Below are 20,649 nucleotides of genomic sequence, written 5' to 3'. Positions count from 1 at the left end.
TGCCTACAGGGGAATCTATCTTAGTTCCTCTTTTCTTCTCCTAGTCACAGATAGCCCTGGTTGGTGCTCACTGAAAAGTTCACAACGACTTGTGGGATTTCCTTTAGTTTCCTTCTCTGCTCTCAGAAGTCATCAGGCTCCATGTGCCTGCATGTTACTGGGGTCTTCCTCATTTCTCCAGTCCTGTGCCCTGCCATTCTCATGAGTATTTGGTGGAGGTTTGTTGAAAAGAGATGTCAGGTGGGTACACTCCTCTTGTGTATAGTATTCTCAGGGATTCTAAATTGTCGTATCAGTCCCCAAACTCATCTTTAAACATTTGTTAACATTTCTCTTCTTTTCTTAACAACATGTTTCTTCTCCAACTTCTGCGAAGTTGGAGTTTCTGCCAATTTCTGCCAAGAATGAAAGCCACTATTCATTCCTTCCTGCCTTAGGGTTTTTCACTTTTAAGATTTTTGTTCATTAGGTTTCTTTGCAAACCCTGCTGTATGATGAATGTTGAAAAGCTTTGATAAGTTGAAAAGCATTATATGGCTTGTTTTTGTTATGATGGAATAGAGTTCTCCTGTGATTTTCTATATGCTATGGGAAAGCATGATAATTTTTAATTAAGTAACATGAGCTACCGTATTCACATACCTAAAAGTCTTATGTTTCATTTATACTAAACTTGACAATTACCTTGGCTAAAGTTACCCATGGTTGGCAGCTCATCCCTGCTCTGTCATTTCTTGCCTGTGATTACTCTATCTTACCTTTATTCTCCACCCATGTTTTTGATTCGTTCTTTTTTGTTTACTTAACAGGCTAAAATTCTTGAAATTATTCTTAAAAATTAAAGCAGCAAATAATTTCTTAAAAGCTGTATGAATCTAAAATACCCTTAATTTACTGTAGCTACGTAATAGAAAAATAGTGAGTTTTAGCCGCTGAAGCTTAGATGAAGATGAATATGTCTGTGTTTTTTGTCTCATTCATTGATTTAACATAAAATGCAGGGTACTTGCCCACTTTTATACCTCAGTATTTCACAAGACCATCTCATTGGCTTGACAGAGTTTCTATAGCTGACAAGAAGCATGTATATTTATTTAATTGTAATTCTGTGCACCTTTGCGCTCTCACTCTTTTTTCATTTTCATTTCATTTTCAGCTTAGGATGTAACTGAAATGACAGTGGTGCCTTGGTTTAACTAATTTGTGAAGTCTGGGTGGAATGTGCGTAAAGGAGCCATTTTTGGCAGTGAGCAGAGAAATAAAACACACTTTTCTTATTAGTTGTCTCCCAGGCTAAAATTAAACAGAATAGTATATTGCCAAGTTTTAGTGATTTATGAGGAATCTGTTCTGAGTAAACTCAGAATCAGACTAGTTGTCTGTGCGCTTACATGTCAGAACTTGTGGGTTATTTTTAAAGGTGAAGTCTCCTGAATTGAGTATAATATGAAAATATCCCTTTAAATTTAAAAGAACTTTATCTCTATAATGTCAACTAATTTGATATTAAGTTAATAGATTATTCTCTTTTATCACCTATGTAACATTCACAGAGGTCCAGTCTGGCTATGTGTCATTCAGTCATCTCTGATATAATGTAATCATATAACTTTTATGAACATTTATTGAAGTATTTAACTTCTTTATAATAAAATAAGGCTTTTAAGGTTAGTTTTCACATGAAAATATTTATATGATGCATTTGTTTTCTTTTTCCTTTCTATAAAATCTCAATTAAAAAGGAATGCTACTAATTCACTAAGAAAGTTTTTTAAAAAATTTACCCAACACATTTAATTTCTGACACAGCTGAAAGGACTTTTACAATAACATGCCCAATATGGAGAATGTCTGTAATTTTCTAATTTACTTTTGTCCTTTGAAGTTGTCATACTATTAAATTTATAAACTGCTTTTTTTGTATAGGGTTTGTGGGTTTATTTTTCATCATAATTAAAAAAAGTTTGTGTTTATCCTGAGAATATGTATGTAGTGAGTTTGTCTGCACGGCTATGAAAAAGGGTAAGATTTCTTTGTCTCTGCATCTCTTGATAGACTCTCTGTGATGCACATCACATTGTAGTTAATGTTAATTTATAATAAAAAATGATTTCTTCCCCCCCAAAAAAGTAAAAATAAAAATGTTTGTATGTGCCTTGTACTTAAGATGCATAATATTAGAACAAACTTATCCTGATATATTCCTTTTTAAAAATACATGTAATTTCTGTGTTTTCTTCATTATTTTAAACAGAACACTTTGTACATAGAAAAGAATATATATAACACATGTAAATTTTGAAGTAAAATCATATACTCAATTCCATTTATTTTTTTTTGCTGAGAAGTTGATTTTGCTTTTAATCTCCAGATGATCATTCTTGTTGTTCAGGGTGCTTTTTAAAAAAATCTTCTTTTCCCTTCAGTGTTTGTAGCTTTTTTCTAATTTGTTTAGCAAAATATGTTTATGTTTATTTTTTTATGTTTCATTTAATTTCCAGTTAGTTAACATACAGTTTAATATTAGTTTCAGGTGTACGATTTAGTGTTTCAACAAGTCCGTACAACACCCCATGCTCATCACAGGTAACCCCTTAATCCCCATCATCTATTTTACCCACCCCCTTACCCACTTTCTGTCTGGTAACTGTCAGTTTGTTTTCTAGTTAAGAGTCTGTTTCTTAGTTTGCCTCTCTCTCTCTTTTCCCCTAATGGTTATTTGTTTCTTAAATTCCACATTTGAATTTAGTCATATGGTATGTGTTTTTCTATGACTTATTTCACCTAGCATAATACTCCCTAGCAAATGGCAATATTTCATTCCTTTTTATGGCTGAGTAATATTCCATTGTGTGCTTATCTTCCATTTATCCCATTCCATTCTGTTCATCAGTCAGTGGACATTTTGATTGTTTCTACAATTTGCCCATTGTATATACTGCTGCTGTAAACTTCGGGGTGCTTGTATCCCTTCAAATTAGTATTTCTGTATACTTTGGGTAAATAACTCATAGTGCAATTCCTAGGTCATAGGGTAGTTTGTTCTATTTTCAACCTTTTTTTTTTATTAAGATTTTATTTATTCATTTGACAGAGAAAGAGATTACAAGTAGGCAGAGAGGCAGGCAGAGAGAGGGGGAAGCAAGCTCCCTGCTGAGCAGAGAGCCTGATGTGGGGCTCGATCCCAGGACCCTGAAACCATGACCTGAGCTGAGGCAGAGGCTTAACCCACTGAGCCACCCAGGCACCTCTATTTTCAACTTTTTGAGGATCCTTCATGCTGTTTTCCACAGTGGCTGGACCAGTTTGCATTTCTACCAGCAGTGCAAGGAGGCTTCCCTTTCTCCGCATCTTTGCCAAACCTGTTATTTCTTGTGTTGTTGATTTTAGTTATTCTCACAGGTTTTAGGTGATATCTCATTGTAGTTTTGAAATGCTTTATATGTTTTGGTTTTATTGAGTTTTATTTAGTTGTGGGTTTTTTTGAGACTTAATGTCTTTCAACAATTTTGTAAAATTCTCAGCTGTTAAGTTTTTAATAATATTGCCTCTTCCCCATTTTTTGGTATCTCCCTCTGGACACATTTGATCTTCTTACTCAGTACTCATATCTCTTAACCTCATTTTCATAACCATTTTTCATTTTTCTGTTTTAGATACATTCTAAATGAGCTTGTATGCTTTCCCCATTTCACTTTTTTTCCTCTTCAGCTATAGCTGATCTGTCTAACCTGCCCAATGTGTTTTTTACACCAACAATTAACTATGTCATTTTTATAGTTTGTTTTTCTTTAAAGTATGTTCTTTCCTGATACTTTCTCTTTTTTGATACTCTGCATGATACCATACTTTTATATTTTAAATAGCTTATACATCGGTGTTTATTTTCTGTATTTGGCTATCTGCAGTCTAAATTTGAAAGTCTAAATTTGTTGTTTGTTGCTTTTTCTGACTCTCTCACAATGGCTTGCTTTCTGTAGTGTTGGTGATTTTTGGTGATGAGAAACCTTTACAGATCATAATTTGTGGTGGTTACATGACAGTAAATTGGAGACTTTTCAAACAGAAGATTTTATTCTGCTTTTTACTAATGGCTAGAGAGACACTCCTCAGCAAGAAAATTGAAATCTCATCTACCACTCTTTTCTCTTGACCCCAATTGAGAATCCTAATTGTGTTCTCCCTCATGGCAACTGTTCTTCTTTTGTGTGTGCCCTTTTCAAGAGGTAACACTTCTCAAATCTTTTCAATAATTATTTTGGTGTTTACTTTCATATTTTTAAATAATATGACTTCTCTTGCTCTTTCTTGGTCACTTTAGAGCAAAATTTATTGATGTCTTACTCTGGAAAATGATATTTAGCCAACACTCACTCTGTCCTGCTCACATCTCACATTCTTGTTATATATACCTACTTTCAAAATTGTTATATCATGTTTGATTAATCAGTGCATCTATTATTTTCAGAACTTACATATTTCTGGTTATAAATATTCATGATACAGTAATGTATGCTGTGATTAGTTATCATTTCCTTTATAGCATGTGTTTTTCCTGTATTTAATAATTGTGTTTTATTGCTTTTCTGGGGGCCTGGGTGGCTCAGTTGGTTAAGGTTTTGACTCTTGATTTCAGCTCAGGGTCACGAGATAGAGATCTGCATCCAGCTCAGCACAGGTCTGTGCTGAGGATGGAGTCTGTTTGTGGTCCTCGCTCTCCTTCTCCCTCTGCCCCTTCCACTGCTCTCTCTCTCTCTCAAAAATAAATAATAAATGTATCTTAAATATTGTTACTACATTTTTCACATACCTGTCACTAAATTACTGTTGTTGTTTGGGGATTCCTGTCACTTTTCTCCTGTATTGGATCTTTTGTCTCCTGGACCCCACATTCTTCTTTCTTATTGCAGTTGCTTTTTGTGGAACACATTTCTTATTGTAAAATATGTATTATTTGTGATGTCTTTAATATTTATGTGATATTAATTATAAAGCAAATTATATTACAGTGGGCTTATTTGGCAGGAAACACTTCACAGCAATTTAAACCTAACTGTAATTTCATTTCTTTATATGGAATTTGGAAAAATCTTTTAACTTTTAAGACTGAATTATATATTCTTGAATTTAAATAAGAATTTTAAACTCTCCATTTAAAAGTATGTAATTAATTTCTTTAAAAGATTTTAATACTTCTTATGCATTCTGCTATAGAAAAAATTTATATATTAAATTGTATTTTCTAAGTGACTTCAGTTATGACTCCCCTTTTCCAGTCATCCTGTATTTATCTTCTCCTATTCATTCCTTCCTGATATGTATTTGAGTAACTCATTGCTCAGGAGCACACGTATTGTTACATGCGGGAAGTGTTAAATTTGGGAAGTTAAAAGTGGGTGGGATTTCTGTTGTCTCTGAATGCTGTCCAAGAATCTACACTGAATATTCAGAAGCACCAAAAGGTGGAATAGGAATACATATGACAATTTTTGCTCTTTTGAAAATTCTGTGCAAAAGTTTTTTAAAAGGATATTTCTCTTGCTTACTCTCCTCTATATTTCTATCTCTATCTCTGTGTGGTTCACTTTTCATAGGAGTCGGTACTAATAGTAATTGTATTGTTTAAATAATATGCAATGTTATAGAATGAATGGGCTTTCGTACCTAATCCAAGAACTCATCTACCTTTTATTACGACTCTCTGTTCCTACCATATGGCCATTACTTTTCTAGATACTGGAGATACAGTTGAGAGCAACATTGACAAATACCTCTTACTTGGTACTCCATATATCCCAACAGAGCTAATAATATTTTATCAAAAAAATATATGTAGAAATGCAAAAATGTATTCATTGAATGCACATAACCTGCACATAAATTATGAATGGGATATTATGCTTTAGTTAAGTTCGATGTGAGTTGCTTTTTATCACCGAGGGACTAAAATGCTTTGCTAGAATGGAATTGCAACTTGTTACACTTCAGCTTTGTGTTTTATGTCAGAATGTTAGCCTGTGTTTCACCTAGACAGATCTCTTGCTTCTGTACGTTAAAAGCTATAATTTGCAGTGATTTATTGAGTGGTTATAATAATCCTTCCTTTCACATTGTGAATTAAGTTTGTAAAATAAACAAAAAAGGAGATAATATTCTGTTCTCATGACCAATATAGAAATTGCTTTTTGCCTAAAAAATAAAGCTTCTTCTTATTAAAGACATATTCACTTAAAAATTTTTTTTATATATAAATGCAGTTTAGTTAACTTATACTGTATAATTTTTCAGTTTCTGGGATAGAATTCAGTGATTCATCGGTTGCATATAACACCCAGTGCTCATTACATCAAGTGCTTTCCTTAATGTCCATCACCCAGTTACCCTATTCCCTACCCCCCTCCCCTCCAGCAACCTCAGTTTGTTTCCTATAATAGGAATCTTATGGTTTGCCTCCATCTCTGTTTTGTCTTATTTTATTTTTCCTTCCCTTCCCCTATGTTCATTTGTTTTGTTTCTTAAATTCCACATATGAGTGAAATCATGTGGTAGACATATTCGCTTTTAATGAGATAATTCATTTTCCATAAAATTCATTATTTTTAAAGCGCATAATTTGATGGTTTTTAGTATATTTGCAAGGTTGTGCAACAATCATCATTTTCTAATTCTGGAACATTTTAATCACTCCCCAAAGAATCACGTATCTATTAGTAGTTACTTTCCATCGCCCCTGCCCCAAGCCCTGGCATCTGCTAATCCCACCTTTTTATTCCGGGGTTTTGCTTGTTCTAGCCATTTCATGTAAGTGGAATCATCCAGTCTGTGGTTTTCTATGACTGACTGACTTTCACTTAACGTGTGTTCAAGGTGTGGTGCAGGCATGGATCAGTACTTTATTCATTGTGATGGACAAATGATTTTTCATCATGTGGCTCTACCACATTTTGCTTATCCATTCAACCATTCATGGATATTTGTGTTATTCCCACGTTTTGCTATTATGAATCCTGCTTTGAAAAGTTGGGTACAAGCTTTTGAATGGACATACGATTTTAGTTATCTTGGTACATACCTAGGAATAAAATTGTTGGGTCATATTGTGACTGTATATTTTGCTTCTTGAGGAAATGCCAAAGTGTTTTTGAAAGCATTTGCATCATTTTATGCTACCGTGAGCAATATATGAGGCTGGAATTCCTCAAGATCTTTTTGTCCACCTTGTTAATTTGTCTTTTCTATTACAGCTGCCCTACTTGGTGTGATGTGATACAAAGCTTACTATTTTATAGGAGGAATTAACACAATTTTAAAATCTTGATTTTTAGGTGCTGTACTTCTTTGTAGTGTACAAGGAGTAGCAGTTAATATTGACCCAGTCTTATACACCTGGCTCATTTATCAGCCACAGAAACGAACCAATAGACATATGCAGCAGGTGAGAAATTTTTATAATTTACTTTATTTATTTATTATTTTTTATAAACATACAATATATTTTTATCCCCAGGGGTACAGGTCTGTGAATCGCCAGGTTTACACACTATAATTTACTCTCTTAATGAATAAATCTTTTTCTTAGTCATTTGTTACAGTTATGTATTGTCAGAATTGATTTTTTTTTAAGATTTTATTTATTTATTTGACACGCAGAGAGAGAAATCACAAGTAGGCAGAGAGGCAGGCAGAGAGAGAGGGGGAAGCTGGCTTTCCGCAGAGCAGAGAGCCCGATGCGGGACTCGATCCCAGGACCCTGAGATCATGACCTGAGCTGAAGGCAGAGGCTTAACCCACTGAGCCACCCAGGCACCCCTGGAATTGATTTTTTAAATGGATGTACCACAATTCCTTTGTCCTCCATTCTACCCCTTTCAAGCAATTCTATTCTTTCATTTCTAAACAGTTACTGTTTCATTGACTATTGAAGTGAAATTCTATGCAATTGCTGATAAAGCAGAAACACTGGAGAGACTAGTTTAGGTAGTTCTATTTTACTGACTTTCTTTCCCTCATAGTGCCTAGATCTTTGTTCTGAGTGTCTGATGTGTAGGAATTGCGTAGAAAATGTTAGCGTTTGTTTTTATTATCTCTGTATTTCCTCTTCATCTTTAGGTTTACTCAACAAGTATTCATAGAGTGCCAAACCCCTGGATTGGGATGGTTGGTATAAAAGAGTTGGGATGTATGCTTATTTATTTATTTATTTATAGATTTTATTTATTTATCAGAGAGGGGGTGGGGAGAGCGAGCACAGGCAAACAGAATGGCAGGCAGAGGCAGAGGGAGAAGCAGGCTCCCTGCCGAGCAAGGAGCCCGATGCGGGACTCGATCCCAGGACGCTGGGATCATGACCTGAGCCGAAGGCAGCTGCTTAACCAACTGAGCCACCCAGGCGTCCTGGGATGTATGCTTTTAATTTAAAAGGGTATAAATTGCAAAGTAAAGAGTACCTAATTGTAGTTCCTGGAATGCTTAAGTGCAATTTTCTGTGTCATGGTGCTTAAATGGAATTCTTAGAGAAGGGTTTTATTTTTCCCATTTTAAAAATGAAGAAACTGATGCTTATTGACATTTACCTACCTATTGTCACATGTAGTAAATGGCAGAACTAAATGTTTTTCAGGCCAAATTTATGCTACCTTGCATTGCATTTTCCTATTGACTTAATTGTAATTTTATAGTACTCTAATTGAATGACTTGGTATTTGTTTTAATATGAAACATTTATAAATTTGCCTGTCATCCTTGCACAGGGGCCATGCTAATGTTCTCTGTATTGTTCCAGTTTTAGTATATGTGCTGCCAAAGTGAGTGCTGCATCTTTTTTCTGAAATAACTTAAAGCTAGGTGATAGAAAAATACACAATTTCATAATTAAATAAGACAAAAATGGACTGAATATTTCAACCCATGTCTCAAGGAGTATCTTTTAAAGGATTTTATTAACCCTGTCTTAATTTGAAACTACAGCTTCCATTCCCCAGTTTCATTGTTCTTTTTTATCAAATAGTTAGACACCACAAGGCACTGTGCTAGATACTGGGGCTACAGAAATAAAAGTTAATTTTTAGTATATCCCTCCATCTAGAGTTATTTACTGTATTTAGGAATATGAAGGAATATAGTAATGCCATTTTTAGAAATTGCTATATTAGATCTAAATAGGATTATATGGAAAAAGTTAAAGAAGAATAGTTCTCACAGGCAGATGAGGTTGTTAAAAGGAGGAATTAAGACAGTTGAGTTGAGCATTATAGCAGTAAACCAGACCAGAAAGGTTGCTCTAGACTGAACTGTGTGAGCAGAGGAAAAACAACAACAACAACAACAAAAACACCCCACTAATTTGGTAAGAAAGGAACCTTCAGTGATTCCAGACTTGAGCCAATTTTTCTAGAGACTGGTAGGAATTGGAAGCCAATTCATAAAAGACTTTTTTTTTTTTTTTTTAAATACAGAGTGTTTGCAACTTCATCCTGAAGTTCTTAAAGAAGAACTATAGGAACCTGATATAAAGAGATTTGAATTTTAGGAGGTTTTCTCTAACAGAATGTTGAATAAAACTAAAGAAGAGGCAATACAGAGATAATAAAAATGAAAGTGAACATTTACTATGCAATTCTTATGCATCAGATACTCAGAACGAACATCTGGGCACTATGAGGGCAAATAGGCCAGTAAAAAACAGGACCACCTTAACTAGTCTTTCCACCATCTCTGCTTTACCAGCAGTTGCATAGAAATCCACCTTAACAGTCAATGACACTAATATCAGGGTGCATTTGGGTGAAATATTTTAGATGTAAGTTCTTTTAATTGAGCAATAATTGATGTCTTAGTTTTCAGGTATACAACATAGTGATTTGATATTTGTGTATATTTTGAAATTATCACCACAATAAGTAGTTAACATCTGTCACTACAGATAGCTACAGATTTTTTTCCTTTTGATGAGAGCTTAAGATCTACTCTCTTGACAAATTTTAAATATACAATATGGTACTTTTAACTATAGTCATATTGCTGTCCATTACAGCTCATAACTTATTTGTTTTTTAAGTGGAAGTTTGTACCTTTTGACTCCATTCACCTCAACTGCCCCCATGAGTTTGTCTTTTTTTTTTTTATATACCATATATAAGTGAAATCAATAGGTATTTTTCTTTCTCTTATTTCACTTAGCCTAACCACCTTATTATTTGGTCCATCCATATTGTCACAAATGAGAAGACTTCTTCTTTATGGCTGAATAATATCCTGTTGTACTGTAAATTTTCATTGGTTATTTTATAAATGACACAAATTTGTCAAGTTATGCTAGAGATATCCCTGAAGATCAATGTTCCAGCATCTTTTTTTTGGTCCTAGCATCTTAAGTAGATCGATTCATTTGATTGATAACAACCACCTTTAAAGATTTTTATATTTAATTTTATTTTTATTATAACTATTTAAAATTAAATGTAAATATATATTTTTAAAAATTCCAAGTTCAAAACAGTAGTTTTGTTTAAAAGTAATACTGACAGATACTCATAACCCTATTCATCCAGAGTTAAAATGATAATGGGATAAATATCTTCATAATTAAATCTTTGGATTTTTTTTAAGTATTCACTTAGAATATATTTTTGAAAGTGTAATTAATAGTTAAAGGCATATACTGAGGGGCCTGGGTGGCTGATTCAATTAAGTGTCTGCCTTTGGCACCAGTCATGACCTTGGGTTGCTGGGATTGAACCCCAGGTCAGGCTCCCTGCTCAGCAGGGAGTCTGCTTCTCCCTCTCCCTCTCCCTCCCCCCTCACTTGTACTTCCTTTTTCTTTCTTTTTCAAATAAGTAAGTAAAATCTTTTAAAAAATTAGTTAAAGGCATATATTTTTGAATATTTTGAAGACTTTGTTATATTGTGATTTACCTTTTACAGTGGTTACAGTGTACATTTTCACCAGCACTTCACAGTATTACTATTTTACAATGGTTCATCAGTATCTCAAAAATATATTTTTAAAAATATACTTAACCTACTATTTTATTCTTCCTTTTTTTTTTTTAACATGGGTAATTGAGAGAATAGCGTAATTGATCCCTGTGACTGTATCATCCAGCTTTAATAATTATCACTCATGACTACTCATCTTTACTTTTTAAACTCTATTGGGTGAAAAATGCTAATACTCAGTAGTGGTGAAAAAATAGAAAATTCATAAACTTACACTACTGTTATGAGTGAAAATCGATGAATTAGCAATATCCAGTAAAATTGAAAATAGGCATTGGGGCACCTGGGTGGCTCAGTGGATTAAGCCTCTGCCCTCGGCTCAGGTCATGATCTCAGGGTTCTGGGATTGAGCCCCACATTGGGCTTTCTGCTCAGCAGGGAGCCTGCTTCTCTCTCTCTCTCTGCCTGCCTCTCTGCCTCTTGTGATCTCTCTCTCTCTCTCTGTCAAATAAATAAATAAAATCTTTAAAAAAATCAAGTTTAGTCCTTACAATTTGTTTTAAAAAAATTGAAAATAGACATAGCCTCTAGGCCCTAAATCCCACTTTTGAAATAAGTCAAGCAGAGAGAGTCAATTATCATATGGTTTCACTTATTTGTGGAGCATAACAAATAGCATGGAGGACATGGGAAGTTAGAGAGGAGAAGGGAGTTGGGGGAAATTGGAAGGGGAGGTGAACCATGAGAGACTATGGACTCTGAAAAACAATCTGAGGGTTTTGAAGGGGTGGGGGGTGGGAGGTTGGGGTACTAGGTGGTGGGTATTATAAAGGGCACGAATTGCATGGAGCACTGGGTGTGGTGAAAAATAATGAATACTGTTATGCTGAAAATAAAAAATAAATTAAAAAAAAAATTAAAAAAAAAAAAAAGGAAAAAAAAAAAAGATTTTATTTATTTATTGGACAGAGAGATCACAAGTAGGCAGAGAGGCAGGGAGAGAGAGAGGAGGAAGCAGGCTCCCCGCTGAGCAGAGAGCCCGATGCGGGGCTCGATCCCAGCACCCTGGGATCATGACCTGAGCTGAAGGCAGAGGCTTTAACCCACTGAGCCATCCAGGCGCCCCTCTAAATCTCACTTTTTAATAAAGATATGCTTTTAACGCATATACTCATAGGAGCCTAAAGAGTCATGAATAAGCCTCTTACTGCAGTATTTATTGCAGCCATGTAAAACTGGAGACAACTTGAATGACTGTAAGGAAGTAGATAAAAAAAGTATGACATATTCACATGATAAGATAATTTATTAGTAGAGATTATACGATAGGTTTTAATATGTATGCCTCAAACTATACCTAATGCAAAAACCAGTTTTCCAAGGATATATGTAATATGAGAGCATTTATGTACATTTTCCCAAAACTACCCTTAGAAATAAATAAATGGTAAAATAAGTGGTGTATATGAGTGTGTGTAAGTAAAGATAGTTGTTAAAACATGCATTTCATGGATTTTATCAGTATCAGAATCGTGGGTGATTGCAGGAGAAATGGGCAGGTGGTTAGCAGTTGGAGGTTTTTTGTTTTTTTGTTTTGTTTTGTTTTGTTTTAATTTTTTATAAACATATATTTTTATCCCCGGGGGTACAGGTCCGTGAAACCAGTTGGAGGGGTTTTAACCATATCTTTAATACTTCATTGGTCTCTTTTTTAAAAAAAAGGAAATATAAAAATGTAAAGAACCAGTAACTATTAGATGTAATGAGAATGTGGATGTTGTTTTTCTTTATAATTTCCTATACTTTTACATTTATTAAATTAATAAGAGGGAGAGTTTTATATTAAATTAATAAAGAGGGAGAGTTTTTTTTAGAAGAACAGCAAAAGCTTTTAAGTAGTTTGAGATCATGGAATATTGATGCATCAAGGATAGGAGAAATCTGAGGCTAGGATACACTGATATTTGAGGAAATATCTAGTACCAGAAGGTAGAAGATTATTAGTAGAAACATGGAAGCTGGCTAAAAATAAATATTGTTTATTTTTATATTTTTGACTGGAGTAGCCATATTTCCAGAAAAGTGGAGGAAATAAAATAATTTTACTTTATATCCAGTATCTCTTCTTGCCTGACATGTGGTTTCTGTATTAGTAATAATTCAGCAAATATTTATGGAGAGTCTTTTGGACACTGTTGTAGGTATTTGGAATACAGTTCTGTAGGAGACATATCAGAGCCTGCTGTCTTATTAGGAGGTGTTTTGTTAGGGCTTTTAGTAAATTGTTGCCTTTGTGAAAATGCACCCAGTTTCAGCCACCAAAAGGAAGGGTTTTTTTGTTTGTTTGTTTTTGGGTATTCCCAATATTAAGGCTCTTATGAATCTCATCTTTCAGCTATTTTTTTTAAGATTTTATTTATTTATTTGACAGAGAGAGATCACAAGTAGGCAGAGAGGCAGGCAGAGATGGCGGGGCTCCCTGCTGAGCAGAGAGCCCAGTGCGGGGCTCGATCCCAGTATCCCGGGATCGTGACCTGAGCTGAAGGCAGAGGCTTACCCCACTGAGCCACTCAGGTGCCCATCTTCCAGCTATTTTGCTTGAGTTAAATATCACACTATGCAGAACATAATTTTTCTCTAATACATTAATTTGAATTTGAACATTGTTTATAAATGATGGCCAAGAAATTCAGGGGATTTTGGAATCACTAAATACTAGAACATATAGGGGTTTTTAAGTAGACCTCTCCACTCCCATATTTTATAGTTGAGGAATTTTAAATACATCAAAACTTAACAATATGTCAAACGTTTCTCATCTAGGTCTTAAAATACTAATTTCCTATTCAGATTTTATAAATATCAGTTTTACTAAATTCTTAATATGCAAGTAGGTACTATACATTGTGATGTTTCCCACAAATATATTTAACCTTTCCATTTTTTCATTATCCGCTTCCTTGTCCTTTTACTCAGTTGAAGTAGCAACTTTAAAATACTTTGCCTTTATCCCCCCTCTATCTCATGGCTTTATTGATTTGCTGCATTGTTAGATAATGTTCAGAACCTGAGTTCTGATTGGGATGTTTTTATAATCGAATTAGTATTAAATAAGTAATAAATGTTGGGTGAGGCTTAAAGTTGGATCTTGAAGAATGTGGTGTTGTGCTGTTGAGAGCAACATTAGACTGCGCTGCTCTCGAGCAGCCCCTCCAGAGCTACCATCGGACGCAGCTGTGTTACAGTTAGCAGCTGTTGTTGCCCACGCTGCAATTGCCTTCTCAATTTGTGGCTAAAACCCAACATTTCATGATTGTTTTCCACCCAGTTCAACATTGATCTTTGATCCTGCAGCAAACTTTAAAAATACCTTTTTTTTCTTTTTTGCCAAAAATCTGACAAGATTGTATTGGGCGTCATCAGCAGTAACATCAGACTTTATTTCAGTGAATAAAGATGAAACAGCTGCTTTATTGTCCAATTCAGCACTCATGCATTCAGTATAGGATCATAATGTTTTCCAGCTTTCTCTAACTGTGGATACTTTTCTGTGCTTTTTAAATATGCTACATATATCACTTTGTGAGACAAAATGTAGAGATTTTCAGCAATTCTTTATTAAGTTGAACTGTAACATGTAATTAATCATTTTATACAAGTATGTTTCTAAAGTATCATTTCATAAGGATAACTTTTTATTTTCTAATAATCACGATTTTCAAAGCTGATTTTAGTTTTGGTTTGCCCTTACCGTATTATATTTATGCTTCTTACTGAAATTTATTTTAAATTTCATTTATTTTCAAGCTATCTTAGTTTCATACAGAATTGTAATTTCATGCTGAAACTAAGTGTCCCTGTGTGAATCTGTGTGCATAAGAGAGAGAGATGAAGAGAGAGGGGAAAAACTGTGAAAAGTACAGTTGACTGATTGATTTCATGATTGATTTCAAGTAATAAACTTCAACACCACTTATGAAGGCTTTTCCTCAATGTCGCCATGTTTAACCTTCTGCTTAAGAAATAGTAAATAATTCAGTGTTTCATTTGCCTCTCTCCAGCAGCCTGTTGTAGCTGTTCCTCTTGTTATGCCAATTAGCAGAAGGAAGGACGATGAGGTGTCTGTTGGAAGTGCACCCCTGGCAAAGCAGCAGTCATATCAGGCCTCTGAATATGCCAGCAGCCCTATAAAAACAAAAACAGTAACAGGTATGTGTCAAGAATTCTGAAGGGTTTATGATTTTACCCTAACTCTAAGCTCAAGTAAGTTATCAGGTTATCCAGGCCACAGTTTCATGAATGCCAGCCAAAGACATGGGACTCTTGGAATGGAGACAAAGGACTTTATTATCTTGCAGCATTAGCAGTAACCTAGGCTATTAGCATTTTCTTGTGTCCTTGTCCTAAGCCTCATTCCCACAGAGTGGTACCAGGGAGGTTAGATGCCACCTATACATAGTGGATTATGTTAGAGGAGAGGAACCCTCAATCAGAGAACCTGAACTTGCTATAATCAGTAGAAAACATGCCTGCCATTTTCTTTGGAGGGAGGCAGTATTTGTAACTTGCAAGGCCTAAGCCTTTGCTCAAAAGGAGGACTGTAGCTCTGTCTTTTGAGTCTGTATGCTGTACAAATATTCTTGAAAACTGGGCACAAAGGCACTCACTGCTTTACTTTTAAGACTTGCAAAAACACTAGAGATCCATAAAGAACCAAGTATGTTCTTTCTTAAAGTGAATTCTTGTGAAATATATCTCAATTTTCTCCCTCTCCCTTCTCTTACTCTCTCAGCTAGATCATCTCTGCAAATAAAGAACATAAATATTCTTCCATAAGACAATTTTTAAATCCCCATTTGTGTAATTGAAAAGAAAAGCACTTTATAATTGCATTTAAGTGGTATTTTCTTGGTTAACTTGTAATATTTGTGATGATCGGTCACATCTTCAGGAGAGTTTATATTTTTCCTTAGATGCTAAGCTTTATTTCATATGACTTCTGTATTCTGAAACATATTGGGAAAAGTTTCATATTTTCACTAAACTAAAAACCACTTATTGAATGTCTATACTGGGCAAAACTCTGTTGTGATATGGAGCATAGATACATTAATTAGACATGATCCTCGCCCTTAAGGAACTTAACGTATATATCAAACTAACATTTATAGTTTAGAGGAAAAGTACTATTTTCTGACCATATTTAACAACAATAAAATGGTAACATACATTTTTCTGGAGTTTTACACTTGTTATTTTACTTTTCCTAAAGTATTGTTGTTATGTTTATTTTGTGAAATTATTCAACTTCCACCTGTTAGCATCCACAAACCTTTTACTTTGTTGAGATTTTCTTTATCAAATGCCAAAATGCCTATGCTTAGTTTTTGTAACATAGGAAGCTGATCTGTAACTTAAGTATTGAACTTTTAATGCAGTATTATTTCCTTTAGATACTGTGCTAAGTTTTATACTTTAGATCTCTTGAACTGTTAATTTAGATTAAGATTTATAAATATCACCTTTTTTTTTTTTTTTTTTTTTTGTGGGTGTGGAGGGCAGAGGGAGAGGGAAAGTGACAGTCTTAAGTAGGTCCATGCCCAGCACAGCCCTGCTCTCAATGCAGGGCTAGTTCTTACGACCCTGAGATCATGACCTGAGCTGAAATTAAGAATCAGACACGTAATATGTACTGAGCCATCCAGGCACCCCATATAATTATTACCTCTTTTAAAAAAAAGATTTTATTTACTAATATGACAGAGTACAAGCATGGAGAGTGGCAGGCAAAGGAAAAGGGAGAAGCAGGCTCCCCACAGAGTAGGGGGAGCCAGATGTGGGACTTGATCCAAGGTCATGGGATCATGACCCGAGCTGAAGGCAGTCTCTCAACCAACTGAGCCACCCGGGCACCCATCACCTCTTGATAAAACAAGTAAAATGTCTACTAAAGAATCATTTGATAAAAGTAAATTTAATCTTGTATGCATATTAACCACATATTCTGACCTCTTGCTTACTATTTAGTCATGTTCTTTGAATCACAGTTGATAATTGATTTAAAGTTATTGTTAAGGATGAATATAGATAAGGGAAAATGCTTAAGATCTCAATGAAATTCCATGACAGAGGATAGAAATTATGATCATAGGTATTTATTCTTTATGATTTGTGTATCTTCCTACTTGAAGTCTCACTGTTTTTACTTCTCTGGAAACCTTGGTTTGTGGTAGTGCTCTCTTGAGAATGTTCTATGCTAACTAATTTCTTTACTTAGGATTAAATTTCAAAAATTTCAGGGGCACCTGGGTGGCTCAGTGGATTAAAGCCTCTGCCTTCGGCTCAGGTCATGATCCCAGGGTCCTGGGATCCAGCCCTGTGTCGGGCTCTCTGCTCCGCAGGGAGCCTGCTTCTTCCCCTCTCTCTCTCTCTCTCTCTCTCTCTGCATGCCTCTCTGCCTATTGTGATCTCTCTCTCTCTCTCTCTGTCAAATAAATAAAATCTTTTAAAATAAATAATAAATAAATAAATAAATTTCAAAAGTTTCAGTTGTATTTTTAATTATATTACTGTTCCTCCTTCAGTTTTAATTTAAAAAATGTTTTATGAGTTCTTAGTATCATTTCTAAATGAAATTATCACTGTTGTACTCATTATTTACATTGCATCATGAATTGAAATGAATTTGGTAATTCATTCATAGCCCTTTACATATCTTTTTTTTTTTTTTTACTATTACCGTCTTAACCTTTTAATTGTATAGTTCAGTTAGTGTTAAATATATTCATATTATTATGAAATGTACATTTAAATTTTTAGCTGAATTTTATAGTGGAGAACTGTCAGTGTTAATTTATGTCTGAATTCTTACTAAAATGAGTTTTTATTTTTCAACCTAAGGTCCAGTCTTGGTCTTAAGTTCATTCCCAACAATTATGTAGCATTTTTGGCACATGAAGGCCAAAGCTTGGTGATACTGCACTGGCCTTGATTTTTGCTTGGTGATTATTCAACAAAAGCAGACATCTTCCTCTTCCAATCACAATTAACCAATGTTAAATAGCTGGCTATAGGGAGAACATATGTTTGATTGTGGGAAATGTGTTGACAGCAGAACAACACTATTTCAGTGATATAGCCACATAGGGCAGGCCAACCCAGAATAAAAGCATGTCTCACATGAAGATAATATATTATCACAGAATTCTAAGTAATCTTCTAGAGAATCTATTTTTGAAAACAGGGAAACCCCTAAAAACTATAACATCTGTTTACCCTATGTTTTGGAAATGTTAGGAAAATTCATTTGGAACTCTTGATGAAAATGTAATGGATATGAAAACTTTAAAAAGAAGAATGCTCTATAAATGATAGCTCTTTAAAAACTATTAGCTATTTTTCTCTTGCATGTTTAGATATTACTTCTCAAGTCCAAAGCACTATAAGTATATGGTTAAAATAATAGAAGGCCTTTTAATTTGACTTCTCAGATACTACAAAAATAGTACAAAAATTAAGATGCGATAATTAATGATGTAAATTTTAGTAGATAATGCTACAATTTCAAAGTATGGAAATTTGGCTTCTGACCATGGTGGTATAATAGGGACTAGATTTATATTCCTGCTATAAATAAGTAAGAAACTTGTCCGAATATATGGGAGAAAAAAAGCTTCTAGACATTGGACAGTAGGCTGTACAGGACTGTGAATCATCACAGAAAGGAAACAAAGCATCCTTTGGATTGCCTTGGCTTTCTGGTTAAAGGCACATTCCAGATCAAAGAACAGGGTGCGACGTATTAAGCTGAGCTCAGCTGTCTTGCTGAATTGAAGTTTAGGGAGGTAGAGTGACTGAAGTAGTAGGAGGTGGAGATGATGGCAAAGCATGGGATAAAATTGTAGAGAGAGAAAGCTGTGTAGCAAAAGAACTCCAGAAATCACGAATAGTGTTCTCAATGAGTATTTGCTAAATCGTAAGACATGCCTGCATAGGATGAAACTCTGAATGGTTGGGCAAAGGATGACCTAGAAACCATAATCTGAATGATTGCCAGAGCTCATACAGGGCTGGAAGGTATTCAGGTTCCTATTGTCATAGTCTATAATCCTGTCTGTTATTCAGGATATTCAGTAGAGACCTCAGGAAATCCATACCCCCCGTGGTGGAACTAAACTATCAAAAATGTAAAGGCTACCTTAGATTCACCTTAAGCAAGTTTTAAAAAGCCTCTGAAGCAACAAAAACAGTAGTTTTAAGTGCTGGCAAAATGAAGCCCAACACTTTTTTTTTTTTTCTTTTCTTTTTTTTTTTTTTTTTTTTTTTTTTTGAAGCCCAACACTATTAAGAGGATTGTAAGACTATCCAGACATGTAACAGCTCAAAATCACAATGTCAAGCATTCAGATGCATAGAGAAGCATAGAGATGCAAAGAAGTAGTAATCTATGACCAGGAGAAAAATAAGCCAATAGAAATAAACTAAGAAATGGCATAGATGATAGAATTAGAGGTGTATTAAATACTTGTACATTCAAACAGGTATTATAACTGTATTCAGGTATTTAAGGAAAGATGAGTACATTTTGGAGGGAAATGGAAGACATAATTAAGAACCAAGCCCAACTCTAGAGTTGAAAAATATATGGGAAGGGAGAAACTGACTGGGTAGAAATAGCACTCAAGTAGGCATTGCAGAAGAAATCAACCTTGAAGGCCTAGTAATAGAAACTTGCCAAAATGAAGCACAAAGAGAATAAATGGGGGGAAAAAGGTGTATCAAATTTTAGTAGACTGTAGGATGATAATTAATTTGAGTAGCCAGAGTAGGTCTCACTGAAAATTTGAACGATACGAAGCCAGTAAAGGAGGGAGCCTTGCAAATAACTTTGGAAAAAACATACGGGATTTTATGTATCTTCGAATAAATCACCCAGTCTAATCCCTTCACTTTATAATTATGGAGATGGATAAGTTGCTTGACCTCTTTATGAATAAAAGGATTTAAAAATATTTAGTGAAAAAATATTTAGTTCCAGATGGTGTATTTCACCCATCCCACCACCTACCTCCCCTCTGGTAACCATCAGTTTGTATTCTATAGTGAAGAGTTAGTTTGTTGGGTTTTATTGTTGTTGTTTGTTTTGTTTTGCTTTTTGCTTATTTGCTTTGTTTCTTAAATTTCACATATGAGTGAAATCATATGGTCTTTATCTGTCTCTAACTGACGTATTTTGTTTAGCATTAATACTCTTTGCCTCCATCCATATTGTTGCAAATGGCAAATTTCATTCTTTTTTATGGCTAAGTAATATTCCATTGTGTGTGTGTGTGTGTGTGTGTGTGTGTGTGTGTGTGTGTGTGTGTGTATCTGTGTATCATCCTCTTCATTAGTCAATGGGATAGGTAATGGGGTTTAAGGATGGCACTTGTGATCAGCACTAGGTGTATGGAAGTGTTCAACCACTATAAATAAAAACTTAAAAAAATAAATCTCTTGATATGAATATTTATATTGCTCCTTGATTTCATCCTTATAAAAAAATCTTTCTCAGTTTGATTATTGTTTAACTCTGTTCTTCAGATTCCACTTGGTAAAGTGTTTTCTGGTGCTATATGAGGTGCTTTGCTATTTAACAAATTACAGAGAATAACACTTGAAAAGTAAATAGCACCCTAATTACGTTAGTTAACATATTTTCTCAATGTGTTA

General features: G+C 34.5%; 1 protein-coding gene across 1 annotated transcript in view; it reads left to right on the top strand.

Annotated features, from left to right (window-relative positions):
- VPS13B (vacuolar protein sorting 13 homolog B) overlaps positions 1–20,649 on the top strand; it is a 714,200-nt gene that overhangs the window by 308,064 nt on the left and 385,487 nt on the right. The window contains exons 20-21 of the mRNA XM_082719962.1: positions 7,326–7,435; positions 15,000–15,147. Of these exons, the coding sequence (XP_082576088.1) occupies positions 7,326–7,435; positions 15,000–15,147 (258 nt within the window). The remainder of the gene's footprint in view (positions 1–7,325; positions 7,436–14,999; positions 15,148–20,649) is intronic.

This window comes from Mustela nivalis (assembly GCF_964662115.1).
Source record: "Mustela nivalis genome assembly, chromosome: 2".
NCBI classification, from domain to species: Eukaryota; Metazoa; Chordata; class Mammalia; order Carnivora; family Mustelidae; genus Mustela; species Mustela nivalis.
This window is presented reverse-complemented; position numbering and strand designations above follow the sequence as displayed.